The 14,056-nt window shown below is 47.6% G+C and overlaps 1 protein-coding gene across 6 annotated transcripts in view; it reads left to right on the top strand.

Annotated features, from left to right (window-relative positions):
- OSBPL9 (oxysterol binding protein like 9) overlaps nt 1–14,056 on the top strand; it is an 875,847-nt gene that overhangs the window by 789,085 nt on the left and 72,706 nt on the right. For all 6 annotated transcript variants that reach the window (XM_069232680.1, XM_069232678.1, XM_069232679.1 and 3 more), the window contains 2 exons: nt 4,388–4,466; nt 4,863–4,954. In XM_069232680.1, the coding sequence (XP_069088781.1) occupies nt 4,388–4,466; nt 4,863–4,954 (171 nt within the window). The remainder of the gene's footprint in view (nt 1–4,387; nt 4,467–4,862; nt 4,955–14,056) is intronic.

The raw sequence follows: 14,056 nt of genomic DNA, 5'->3' as shown, positions 1-14,056 counted from the left end.
CATCTTTTTTTCCTGTTGCTGCTCAGGAGAATTTTTTGGGTTCTCATCACAAAGGAAGGCAAAGATTTCTTTTTTCTTTCTCTACCAAGATGGTTATTTGTTCTTAAAGCTCAATAAGCAATTGCCACATCCCCAAAGCTAACACCAGATAGTATAGTTGTATGTCCTTTTGTGTGTTAGTCAGGATTTCCTTCATGGCTTAAAAGCTTTCTGCACCCCCTCGTGTTTCTGTCATGCTGCTGTGGTACATCAATGGATTAGGTGCCTTCATAACAACGATCAGGGCAATTCAGTCACACTTTTCCTTTTTTTTTTTTTTTTTAGTTTAAATGAGTCCTGTTTGTTTTTGTGCTCCCAGGCTAATGTATCTCTTGTGCCAATGAGTTATACAATGTTTTGTGTGCTCTTTTTGTCCTGTTTGATTCCTGCGATGGTTGGTTATACAAACCTCACTGTCCACTGTTTCCTGATTGGAGGGGAGGGTACTCCCCTCCTCTGCCACTGGTCTTCTCTCTCCTCTTGCGGGTCCTCATAGGTATCCTTTTCATACCCCTCAGGATTGCTGCTGTAGTGCCGGTCTGGCCCCTCTTACCACTACGATAAACCCCACTCAGCCATTCAGGTAGTTATCCTTTACTAATCTGCATGGGCCGCAACTCTGTTTTCTCTCCGCTACCATCAGTCATCCCTGTTGTCGGAGGCCAGTGGGTACACCTCGCCCCTGCTCCAACATGCCACCCTGCCTCCACTGACAGTCATAATAACTCAATCTTTTCTTGTTGAACAGACGGTCCACTCTTACCAGTGCTGTCATTCCACTCTTTTACCGGAAGCCAGTGACCATTCTCCAGGCCAGTACATCTACGTGGCCCAAAAAGCAAGTGGCCAACACTCAGCATTGTACTACAGCTGTGATTTGTTTTTATCAGTAGTCAGAATGACTCAATCTTTTGAAGATGTCTACCTTCCTCTTAAATGTTCTCTATTTCAGCTCTGGTTTGAAAACTTTGGGGAAATTTATGCAGCCGAGTCCACCCCCCCAAATGTATGCATTCTTGATAGTTAGTGCACTGCACCATGTGAGATATGTATTTATATACAGCTTTCAGTGCTAGCTAGCCTTGTGTTTTCATCTACCGTGAAACAGGCCTGCAACAATAATGGCTGGTCTGAAAGCAAAACACTATGGCCCTAATTATGTCATTGGCATTTGTGGGGTTGTGTGCATGAATGTGTGAGTGTGTGCGTGAATGCGTCTGTGTGTAGTGTTGTTTGCGTGGGTGTATGCATGTGTGTGAATGCTTGTAAGAATGGTAATGTGAGTGCGTGTCTGCATGTCAGTGTGAATGTGTGTACCAGTGTGTGCGAGCATGACTGGATGTATGCGTTTATGAATGCATGTATGCCAGAGTAAGTGAGTGGGTGTATGCGTGTCTGCAGGGGTGTGCGTGTATTGGGGGGGGGGGGGTGGAGGCTCAGAAATGGAGGGGGGGAGTGTTGATGGAGGGGAGGCGGTGGCATCTGGGGAGTGTTGGGGGTGGGTGAGCCGCCTACCAGTGACAGGGAAGCAATACGCTGTCACCGGTAGGGCCTACCTCGATGGTTGCTAACACCACAAAAAAACATGGTGGTAGGCTGGCTTGACATCTCCGGTCCGGCAGCTGCTGCCGCCATGGCAGTCTGAGTGGAGAAGTGGAGGGTTGGCTGCAACCAACTCACCATTCTCATAATGTGGCGGTATGTACCCCCAGTCTGTTGGCGGTACTGCCACCACATTACCACTCACCCCTGTGGTCATAATGACCCCCTATGTCCTTTAACTTAGAACATACAGCTGAAAGGCAATCTTCTTTCTAATAACTGGAGTCTGATGGTATAGATGTGACTGAAAATACTGTTAGGACTGGCCTCGCCACATTGGATTCCATTGCTTGCCCACTACGTACGGGAGCTGTTATTAGAAGACATTCTTGGATGTGAATGTCTGTATCAGCAGTATGCATTTCAGTCTAGAAAGGATGCTACGCCAAATATTTTCTGGCTTCAAATAGTAATATGGCATGAATGTTGTCCTCACTCACTATCTGCTCAGTATGTTTTTGAGGTAGGAAACATTCAAGGTGGTGACTTTTGTTCAGATTTTGCAGGGCTTATCAAAGCAGGATTTGATGGTCTGGGTCATAACTTTTCATGTACAGTAAACTTGCAACAACAACAATTCATTTAATGTATGGATTTTGCAAGCCCTATCAACTTAGTACATTCCCTTTTGATCCCAACCGTCATGGTCTCAAAAATAACTGACAATTGTTGTGGTAACTGATCTTTACATGAATAACATATGTTTGTTTCCCCACACATAGATGGTTGACTGAAAATGACTGGATCAACAAGGTCCATTTTATTTTTTATTTTTTTATTTTAATGCTGTGGTGGGTGACACAAAAGGAAAAACAGCCATAAAAAAATCAGTACAGAGGCAAAAATAGTTTTACAGGAAAAAAACATGTTCACACAGAAAAGCTTGATTACATAGTCTGTCAGGCAGGCATACCGGAGGCAGCAAATCAGTTGGTGTGGCCTTCACCTCCTCAGACAGAGGAAAGCGCCAACTTCTTGTTCACACCCCGCTTCCTTTCATCCCCCACAATTTACCATAGAAATCTCCAACCTGATCGACTATTCAGGTAGATCTATCCAGTCAGAATACCCAAGAGAACCATTCAACCATTTAGTCATAGGTCCATTTTCATCTATAGATTATCTATCATCTCCTACATTTTTTAGGCTGGCCTTAAAAGTGAATACTTGTGGTATTCATTCTGTGAAGTCAGTCTTCTGCACACATATAAGGTAATTGTTCCACTCTGGAGTTCAATAAGAGGCATCAAAGGTCAATTTCTCAACAGGCGAAACACCTCCCTCAAAGCCGTTTCCTTCTTAAGGCTTGTGGAATTTATAGCTTTGTGTATTTTGTAAAGCAGGCCAGGCCAAGGATGAATTCATCGTAGTAAATGCCGAAATAGCAGTATAATCACATCCTACTTCTAGAACTGAGTACCATCAAGACAATGGTGTTCAGCTATCTTTATTTGATTTATTTAAGATCCTAATGGACAAACACCATAGGCATTCATTGTATGAACAAAGAGTAAAGGAGGTTTCCTCTCTAATTATATTATGCTGACCTGGTTCAGGGGGTTTTGGTATGCTAGAGCTCTTGTTCACTGTTATCTATGGTGTGGTGAAGAAGAACTTGAAAGCAGATGCTCTCATGCCACAGGAAATGGTTTTCCTCAAGTTGATGCTGCATCAGAAGTTGGCAGTTCTTTCTAGATGGGACTGGTATCTCACTTCTGAGAACACTATATCCCAGGCAGTTTCTTAGAACTTGAAGTTTCCTTGATTCACTCTCTATCATCTTGTACCGCTTACACAAATGTTTCTGTTGAAATAAAAGAACTACAGGATGACCATAATGTTGTTGCTCCAGAGTGGATGAGAGCTTATTACATAGAGCTTCCTGCCGAAAATGTTTGTCTTTGTTGGATGGTCTCCCCTTACAAACCAGCAGATGATGCCAGATTCTGCATTCCAGAATTTTGCTAGGTCTGAATCTCTATGCCGGCTGTTAAGACGGTGAGGTACCAGAAATAGGAAGTCTCTCAGTAGGTTTGGGAAGTTATGCTTTCTGCCTACTAGTTTTCTACTGAGGCGGTCTAAAGTAGCCACTGCAGAGGTTGTTAAAGAGGAGACATATTGGTTTACCCAGTGACTGCTGCTTTCGAACTCGTGTCCTGACAGAAGCTGAATTTTGTTATTATTTTGAGGAGTGTCCCTGAGTGAAGGTCTTAGTTATTTGTATAGAGTGAGAGTAATCTTGACTGATTATGGTAATAAAAGTGAAGCAGTTCATATTTCCCTCTTCTAGGTTAAAAATGCATTCAGATATCTATTTGGGAGTTGCAGTAATGAAAATGTCTACCAATAATTTGCGTACAAGGCAAATACTGAGAATGCTATACCATTGTAGCTAACTTTAGAATAAATTCAACAAAGATATTACCACTTAAATGAGTCTGTCATCAGTTATCATTGATGGTGTTAAATGAATCCAACCAACCTTCTGAGAATGTATGGGTAAAACTGTAGACATAGCAATTGGTTCACAAAAAAGACTTTCCAATTTCTTTAATTGTGCTCAGTTTCTTCTCTGTTTTATTACTTTTGGAGTTATTATTTGGGTTTTCACAGACTTCACCGGTAGTTGCATTTTGTATTCGTCTTTTCCTAACATCTATTGTACGTTTGTGTTCATAATGATATGCTTGTGAAATCGGTTTAAAGTACATATGCACACAGTTACCTGTTGAACATTTTTCCTCAGTTATCCTAATGACAAGAAAGCTTTCTGTTCAATTGAAGGAGAATGGAATGGTGTCATGGACATAAAATATGCAACTGGGGTAAACCTTTTTTTAATTTATATTCCTAAAGTTTTGTATTATTGGGTGTACGTTTGTATTTTAATATTACACTTGTCAGTAGACTTATGTTGCGCTTAGAATGTCTCTTTTCGTAGTATGTTAAATCACCATATCTATACAATTTTAAGGGGGTGTATCCATGCTTTAATCATTCTGTTCTTAATCTGGGATATACATTATCTCTTAAGAAAAAAAATCCTTCCTGCCTTATTATTGTAGACCATAATTTCAACCTATATCCTTTTAAATTGCTCTTAATATTGTTATGTAAACGTGCTCAATTTGGATCTGTATTTTGTGAATCGCAGTATTTCTTATTTCGTATTAAGGATGATCAACACCATGAATATTATGAACTTCTATTCTTTCACTTAGGAGAGTGCTGTATTTATAGATACCAAAAAAATGCCTATGGTTAAGAAGAAAGTTCGTAAATTGGAAGATCAGGAAGAATATGAATCTAGAAGGTAAGAAAAACATAACTAAAGTTCATTGTTAACAGTTTTTCAAAAATGTAATATATATTTTTTTAAATTATATTTTATTAACTTTTATTATCTTACATCTGTTTACTCTCTCATTGCAACATTTTGTATTCACTGTACATTTCTCTCAGACAGTTTGCATTTACAATTTGTACTGCTTTTAATTCTCTACTCAAATCCTGGACCTCGTATGTGTCCTTAATGCTTTCATCAATCCCTGACTCTGGTGTGATTATCATATTTACATTTTGCGTTACATTACTCGCCGGCCTGTGTTGCCTTTTGGGATCCCGTAAGTCAGTGGTCAACTTAGTTCTGTTCTGACCCATAACTTGGATGAGATACTAACAATAAGGGAGAGAGAGTGAAAATGTAAAAAGAAGATCAACGGAGTTGAGAGGGCAAAAGAACAAAAATTAAGGTAAATAGACCAACGAACTAATGGTCAACATAGCGGCATTGTGTGGGTGGGACTTATTACTGATACCATAAGAAGGTAAGGGAACATAGGAGCATGAGAGGGAGGGCCAAGCCCCGGGCGCACCAGCGTGCAGATAGGCAGGCCTCCACCTACTTTATCCCTCCCCTCTATTGGTGGTGTATAAAGTTGCTATTCGCGCGCTTCTGTACTACCTCAGTCAGTGCATTTTGATTGTGTAAGTATTCGTCTTCAGGCCCCCACTCGGGAACTTTCCCTTGTGTCAGCTTCATGGGGTGTGCTACTCATCCCTTATTTCTACCTCGGGTGCTGTTGCCCTCTTACATAGATCTTCCCAGTGTGAGACCAGGTCTTCCCATTCTGGGGCAATGGGGACCTGTCGGATTCCTCGTGCTTCTTCTGCGCTCAAAACCTGCAGTTCGGCCCTGGACCATTTCAAAAAGTCAACTTTCCAGTCAGTCTGTGAGGGGCTGCTCGGGGCCTTCCAGCCCTTCGCGATTAATCTTTTATAAAGTGCCAGGGCTAAGTCAAGGAATCTCCCTCTCACCTTCCCTTGCAGCGCAGCCGCCCTAAGTCCCAGTAAGCACAGATCAGGTGTAGGCGATAATTCTATCCCTAGTAACTGGGCCAAAATGGCCATCGTCTCTCTCCAACCCGATTGAAGCTCCGGGCACCCCCACACCATATGGTCAAAGTCAGCATCTCCCCCCCGACATCTCGGGCACGTCCTCGGGGTCCCCCCGTATATCCGGAACAGTCGGTGTGGCGTCAGATATGTCCTATGAAGGTAGTTGTACTGAATGTAACTTAACCGTGTGTTACGCGAGACCACTCGGGGATAAGCCAGTGCTTTATTCCATTCTGAGTCAGTTAATTCCCTCCCTATCGTGTTTCCCCACCTTTCTCTCAAGGATCGTAGAGGGTCCAGCATGGCCTCCACCTGAGCCCGGTATATCCTGGCGACCGCATGGGGTTCCGCCCCCATTGTCAGCAGTAGGTGGAGCACCCAGTGCGTGGCTGGCTCTGCGTTTATCGTATCCCAATGGCTTTTCAGGGTGTGTATTATCTTAGCGAAGAGTAAGAACTGACCCCGGGGGACCCCCTCCAACAGTATGTCAGCGAATCCCTTCAGCACCCCCTCCTCGAAGAGTCCTCCCACTGTCTCAATCCCCGCGCCAGTCCAGGGGCCCAACCCCAGTTCTTCCGAATCCTACCCCCGGGCCCCACCACCAGTCCCGGCAACGGCAGTGCTGGAGAATATGGCTGGCCCACTCCCACTCTTTTCGTGCATTTTTTCCAGCATGCCAATGCGATCTTTATCATTGCGCTGTTCTCAGGAAGGGCTATCTTCCTGCCTGCCATATGTGCCACTATCCTTGCCGTACCTATTACTCCCTGTGCAGTACAACGGTCTAGGTGTCCCTTGCCCGCTTGCCAGCCGGCCACCCACTGTAGCTGGGCCGCTAGGTAGTATGCCTCGAAGTCAGGAGCGCCCAGACCGCCCATACGGGTTGGTCTACAAAGGGTCGTCAAGGCCATTTGTCTGCGTCCGTCATCCCACACTAGTTCCCTGAGGAGAGTATTCAGGTCGCGAAACCATGCCGGTGGGATCAGTAGTGGTAGGTTGGCGAAGTAATAGAGGAGTCGGGGAAGCATAATCATTTTGGCCAGTGCTACTCTGGCCATTATTGAAAGTTTTAGTGAACGCCAAAACCCAACCGACGATCGTAGGGATCTAAGTACCTTACCTAGGTTACCGTCTCTGAGATCGCTCATCTCGTGAAATATTTGGATACCCAGATACTTGAAGGTCCGTGGAGCCCAGCTCACATCCAGCGGGCACTCCACCGGGCGCGCGGATCCCTGCCTCATGGGGAACACGTATGTCTTGCTGCGGTTAAGGCGTAGTCCCAAAACCTCCCCAAAGTCCTCCAACGCCTCCAAAGCCCAGGGAAGACCGTTAGCTCCGTCCCTGAGGTAGATCAGGATGTCATCCGCATACAGGGAGACAATATGCTCGTCCGGGCCCCATTCAATCCCCTTACCCACCCCCTCTCCCCGCAACTGGGCCGCCAGGGGTTCAATCGCTAATGCAAACAGCAGCGGGGACAGAGGGCACCCCTGTTGGGTTCCGCGAAACACTGGGTACGCGCCCGAGATTGTCCCGCCCGCCCTCACTCTAGCCGTTTGAGACGAGTACAGCAGATCCACCCATTTAACCCATTTCTCCCCAAGGCCCATTTTTAACATTGCTGCCCTCAGGTAGTCCCACCTAATCGAATCAAAAGCCTTTTCGAAATCCACCGCTAGTAAGACCCCGGCAGGGGGCTTCAACTCATCGGGCATGTACATTATAGAGAAAAGCCGCCTGAGGTTCAGGGAGGTGCTGCGTCCAGGGATAAAACTATTCTGGTCAGGATGTATCAATGTGGTCATGAGGGGGAGCAGCCGGTTGGCCATAATCTTGCTAAGTATCTTAAAATCACTGTTTAGCATCGATAACGGGCGGTAGTCAGCTACTGATGCTTCCCTATTGTTGGTTTTGGGGAGTGGCACTACCAGTGCCTCACGCAGTGTGTTAGGTAGTTCTCCACAATTCCACGCCTCTGCGTACATGTCCGCCAGCTCAGGAATCAGCAGGGTTTTATATTTTTTGTAGAAATCCATGGGGAGCCCGTCCGTACCGGGGGTCTTCCCAGGGGCCAGTTGTGTTATTGCCTCATCTATTTCTTCCCTAGTCACTGGCCCCCCCAGGCTGTCTCTGACCACCGGGTCTAGCACTGCTAGAGGGATCTGTATTAGGAAATCATCTAGAGACCGTGTCTCCAGTTCGTTAGTTCTTCTGTACAGGTACGTATAATAATCCCTGAATGCGTCATTAATAGGGCCTGGGTTAAGTCTGCGGTTCCCCCCTCTGTCCAATACATTCGTGATAGGCTCATTTTCTCCGCTCGGACGCACCAGCCATGCCAAGAGCTTCCCCGATCTGCCCTCCTCTGATTGTAGGGACGCTAGGTATCTTTGCATGTCATGGCATCTAAGCCTTTCCTCAGTTTGGGAGTGTTCTCTGCGGGCACGGTCGTATTGTTCATCACCTTGTGTTGTTGGGCCTTGTCTCAGTTCCCCTTCGTGTATAATCTTCTCTAGGGCGGTTAGCTCCCTCTCTAGTGTATGCCTCACTCCTGCTTATTGCCCAAGGCAGAAACCCCTTGTCACCACTTTAAGCGTCTCCCATTCCACGGCCCTAGAAGAGGTGGATCCCTTGTTAGTCTCAATGTGTTCTGTCAGGTGGCAACGGAGCGCTTCCCTGTACGCCTGGTCCTCCAGTGCCGCAGGGGCCAACTTCCAAGAAGGTATAGAGGGTCTGTCCTGTGGCACCCTCAGTGTTAACAGTAATGGGTTGTGATCTGATATTGTGCGGGCCAGGTATTCAGAGTGGGTCACGCCTCGAGCCAGACCCGCAGTGCAGACTACCCTATCAATTCTGGTGTGTACCCGATGGAGGCCTGAGTAAAATGAGTAGTCCCTAATGTCCGGGTGTCGCATCCGCCAGACATCCACTAAACCCCAGGTGCTCATCCACTCCACCAGCCTTTGAGCTATCTTAATTGATGTCGCCCCTTGTAGCGGCGGGGTGGATCTATCCATATCTATGTCCAATACTGCGTTGAAGTCCCCGCCTATTAGTACTTCCCCAGTGCGTTGTCGGGTGAGGTGTCTTGATAGGCCTGTCATGAATGAAGTCTGGTCCTGATTAGGGGCATAGATGCAACCCAACACTAATGGGATCCCATGCAGTTTCCCCTCCAATATCACAAACCTACCATCTTTGTCTATGTTGGAAGAATCAACCGTTAGGGGGACACCCGCTCTTATCCAAATTAGTACGCCTCTTGCATAGGCTGAACATTCTGTGGCGAACACCTGCCCCCTCCATCTATGCCTTAGTTTCTCACCCTCCCCCGGTGCCAGGTGGGTCTCCTGTAGCATTGCTATCTGCACTTTCCTTCTTTTAAGGAAGGGCAGGATTCTGTGTCTTTTGGCCGGAGTGCCCATCCCCCTGACATTCCAGGTTATGAAATTGTAGTCAGCCATTTTAATCCTGTACTCTGGCGAGAACGGGCCCGGTGCACCCGGGGCACCGGCCGAAGTCTCCACACGCCCGCACCCCTATAGTGTACTGACGTCACCACCCATCTTGCCGACTGAACTCGTATCTGTAAACCCCAGCTCCCCATCCCCAGGGCGCCTCCGGAACTGCAGGTGGCCCAGCAAACTGTGCAACAGTGCAACTTGTTCAATAACATAACTGTCCTATTCGCCAGCCAAATCTGCAGGCGAAAGTCAAGTCTAGGGGGGTGGCCAGGTCCGGAGGGGCCACATGTTTACTCACGGTGTGCCAAGTCCCCAGGTGCTGCTACTGTTCTGGACTATCAGAGTTCGTCTGTCGTTTGAGGTGTCACTCTCGGGACACAGGCCAAGCTCCCCGAATCTCCGGCGGAGGACATCATCGTGTCGTCAGACTCCACCTCAGAGCCATCTTGGGGGGACGTCTCTTCACCCACTCGGGCCGCCGCCTCAAGGGCTGCCTTCCTGCCCGTTTCTCTTTGCGTTTGTGTTGGCGCTAGTTGAGGGCGATCTCTGGGTCTCTTCCCCATCGGGGCTCGGCGGGGCCTTCCCGCACTGGATTCCCCACGAGCGGATTGATCCGTGTGGGACCCGTGCCTCTCGAGCCACTCCCATGCCTCCTCTGGGGATTGGAAAAATGTGGATTTCCCATCCATAATCACTCTTAGTCGTGCTGGGAATAGCAACGAGTACTGGATCCCTTCGTCTCGCAAGGCTCTTTTTACCGCTAAAAATGAAGCTCGTTTGTTTTGGACTTCTAGTGTAAAGTCTGGGAACAGTGTCACTTCTCCGTTTGCCACTCTGAACGGGCCCGTCTCTCTGGCTTTCTGTAGAAGGATGTCCCTGTCTCTATAGTGTAGGAGCTTAGCGATTACCGCACGGGCGGCCTGCCAGGGGCAAGGGGCCTCGCTGGTACTCGGTGCACTCGTTCCAGTGCGTAGAAAGGAGTCAGGCATCCAGGTGCAACCACCGTGCTGAGCCACTTCTCCAGAAATTCCACCATGTTCGACCCCTCTGACCCCTCCGGAAGGCCCACCACACGCACATTGTTCCTTCTGTTTCTTCCCTCTGCATCTTCAGCCCGTTGTTCGAGTCTTGTCACTCTGTCAGTCAGGGAAGCAACCTCAGCCGTCGTATCTTTCTGTCTTGGCGTGATGTCTGCCAGTGAAGCTTCTGTCGCTTTGACTCTGTCCACCAGCTTATGGTGTTCCGCCCTTAGGAGCCCCAGCTCAATTGCCACTTGGTTGATGTCGTGCTGAAATGTTGACTTTGTGTCCTCTATTGCTCCCAGTATCTTGTCTAGGGTGTCTTGTACTTTGGTTTGTGACTGACTCTGTGTGTCCGCCTCTTCGCCCCCAGCAAGCGTCATGTGGTCCATGGCTCTGTACTTGTGGCGGCCCTTGGGGGGCACCAGACCGGCAGGGGGGTGTACCACGGTGGGCACGGCCAACAGTCCGGTCTTCTTCGTGCGTTCTGCTATTGGTCTGTCCCTCCGCTTTGGTCTCCAAAGGTTTAGTTCCTGTCCGCAGATATCCCCAGATCGAGTTCCAAGCGCCCCGCCGGCTAGTTCCGGCGTCCAGTCGCGGAGACAGTGGGTTCCATGCCCGTCTACGGTTGCCGGTTGTCACCCCCTTCGATGGCGTGTCCCTTGCTCATTGCTCCTGCATTGCTCCTGCCGGGCGTATCCTTTTTGCAAGCAGGATCGTGCGCTCGCCTCAGCCTCCGTCCGACCCTCTCCCTGTGCAGGGCATTCGTCCGTTCCCCAGCGCTTCGTCCTTTGCTGTAGACTTGTTTAGGTTCACGCACAGTGGCCCTATTCAGGGGTCAGTGGTGCTCCCAGGCGTTCAGCCGCTTTCTTGGTTTCTTATTTTGGGCGGACGCTTTCCCCTATTTTGTTGAGTGGGCCCCTTTCAAAGCGGAACTTCTGTGGCCCCAGCCCCCCTTCGGGAGACCTCTTAATTGGCCCCCACAGGAGCCGGGGTGCCGCGGGTTCAATATTGCTCTCCAAAGTTCTGATCGGGCCCAGTGCGTCCCGCTCCAATCGGGGCTGGAGGCCTATGACCGTGTCTGTTTCCCTGCCTTCAGATAGGCATTGTTCTTTGGGGTGGGGCCCCTCCGTGGCCTCCCGCCCTTGCCAGGCATCTCGGGGGTCCTTACCCCGGCTGTTGGGCCCAGGCGCGGCGGCCGCCGCCACACACGGGCCGCCCGATCCGATCCCAGGGCGGCCCGCCGCTTCACGCTAGGCCGCGGTCTCCCAAAGGGGGATGGGCCGCAAACCTCTTCGCGCGTCGGGCGGCCCGCCTCTGTCCCTCGCTCACCTCCATCCCGCGGTGAAGGATCGATCGCGCCGGCAACCCGTCGGCAGTCCGCTGCTCGTGCTCCGGTGAGAAATAGCCTGGGCTGGCGCGTTTAATAGGATTTTTGGCGCCAGCCCCACCGGAGCCCGAGAATTAGACGTGCGCCATGCTCGGCACTTTGGCCACGCCCCCTCAAAAATGTAATATTTTGATAATTGTCAAGTACACAACAGCTATCTTGTTACTTTTTATTCTTTTAAAGTTTGTAGTATAACTGTCCAGTGTACAACAAATCAGAATTAACTATGAATCGATGTTATATTTTAGTGACTTTCTCTACCACCTTTATCACTTCATCAATCACTCGGTTTACCCTGTCAGGTGTAAACCACTATAACAATCAAATACTTTTCTCATAGTAAACAACATAGGCCCAGGGTGACATAAAATCTCATGAAATGTTAGTGTGGGGAGAGAGCGGGTCGGAGAAGGAGAGGACGGGCCTGGTCCTTGGAGTTAGACATGTTAAGGAGGACGGTGTGGAAATGTTAATAATCTCCAATGGAGTTTTTAAATAAATGGTTAAAATACTAATAGAAATGTATTAAAACTAAACATCCAGTGCCACTAAATGTTTTCATCATGTTTCCTTTATTCATAGTGCTGTTAAATTAAGTAATCATTTTTGATGCCCTTCTGTTCTACAGGAAACATCTTTATGCTAATGTAAACACAATTTTGTCAACAGAATATTTACCACCTTACAGTGATGAGCTCACAGACAAATTACAAAGAAGGATATTTGCATAGTTCTATGAAGCGTTTTGCGTTGTTCTCTGTAGTATTATTTCCTAAGCAAATTATTTGTTTAAATATTCTTAACCTCCAGCTTTTTTTCCACAGAATTCTCAGCATCACTGATTTCCAAATATGTACATATGTCATACATATACGATCCAGTGCATGCCAATTTAACCATCTACTTTTTCCTTTTCACAGACAATGGATTCAGTGAGTTTAGCTTTCTTTAGAGCCAGAGGCATGTTTATTGAAGTAGAAGTTTAGGTTTCAGTGTTGTTTCACAGTACTTAACTGACTTTAGGGTTCTACTGTTTCAGTGAGTAAGGGGTTAATTGGCTTAATTGCTGTGTGTGATATTTGGGAATACATTGTGACACTTGTTATATCATGACTTCTGAGACCTTAACGTAGTACTTCTTCTTACCAACAGTCCCCTGGTCCTACAGGCATCCTGCTCCACAATCTTAATTCCATTTGCCACATTTGTTGTTAGGTAGTATTCCATCAGAGCAAAGATACCCCCATCAATTTAAGATGGACTATTCGTGTTAACCAGTGTCCACTCCATACCTTAAAATGGCTTCCTCACATTTACAAAGCAAAGGAAATGGAGTCTGGGGTTTGTAGGGACACCTCTGCTCATGCCCCATACTCAGGACCATGCACCCTGCCCTTAGGCTGAAGGGCCTACCAAAAGGGTGTCTTACAGTTTTCAATTGCAGTGACCGCGTTATAAGGAAAGCCTTACATCTAAAGTGGAAGGTTCATGCACCATTTCACGCAGGCTGCAATGGCAGACCTGCAGACACAGTTTGGATGGGCTTCCACGGGTGGCATAATGCAGGCTGAAGCCCATGGGAGACCCCTGGTGTACCAATGCCCTGGGTACCTAAGTACCATATACTAGGGACTTACATGGGTGCATCAGTATGCCAATTGTGGGTTGTAGAAAGTTACCATACAACCAAATTTAGAGGAGAAAGCACCAGCACTGGGGTTCTGATTAGCAGGGTCCCAGTATATTACAGTATAAACACACTGACACCAGGCAAAAAGTGGGGGTAATTATGCTAGAAAGATGCTACTTACCTATAACTCTCTTCTCAGAATTGTGTAGATTTTCATCACAGACACTTCCTTGTGCAGTACCACGTCTCCTCCCAAATGTTAAGACTTTGAGCCCTCGAACTGCGAGGGACAAATGTCTATAACAGACCCCCATCCCGTCTGCCTGTGGTGTCTTGGTTCTGATCATGACTCCTGTTTCTGTAACACCTGCCATAGTATGAACCCTGAGACCATCAAAGAGCAAAGCTCTTTATGACTAGACGTTCAATGAATCAGAGTTCTTATAAAGCACAACTACTCACCCTGAGGGTCTCAAGGCCCTGAGTAGGGGGGTGGATATAAGCATTAGTT

Source organism: Pleurodeles waltl, chromosome 4_2 (genome assembly GCF_031143425.1).
Source record: "Pleurodeles waltl isolate 20211129_DDA chromosome 4_2, aPleWal1.hap1.20221129, whole genome shotgun sequence".
Classification (NCBI taxonomy): Eukaryota; Metazoa; Chordata; class Amphibia; order Caudata; family Salamandridae; genus Pleurodeles; species Pleurodeles waltl.
Note: the sequence above shows the minus strand (reverse complement) of the source record. Positions and strands in the feature narration are given on the sequence as shown.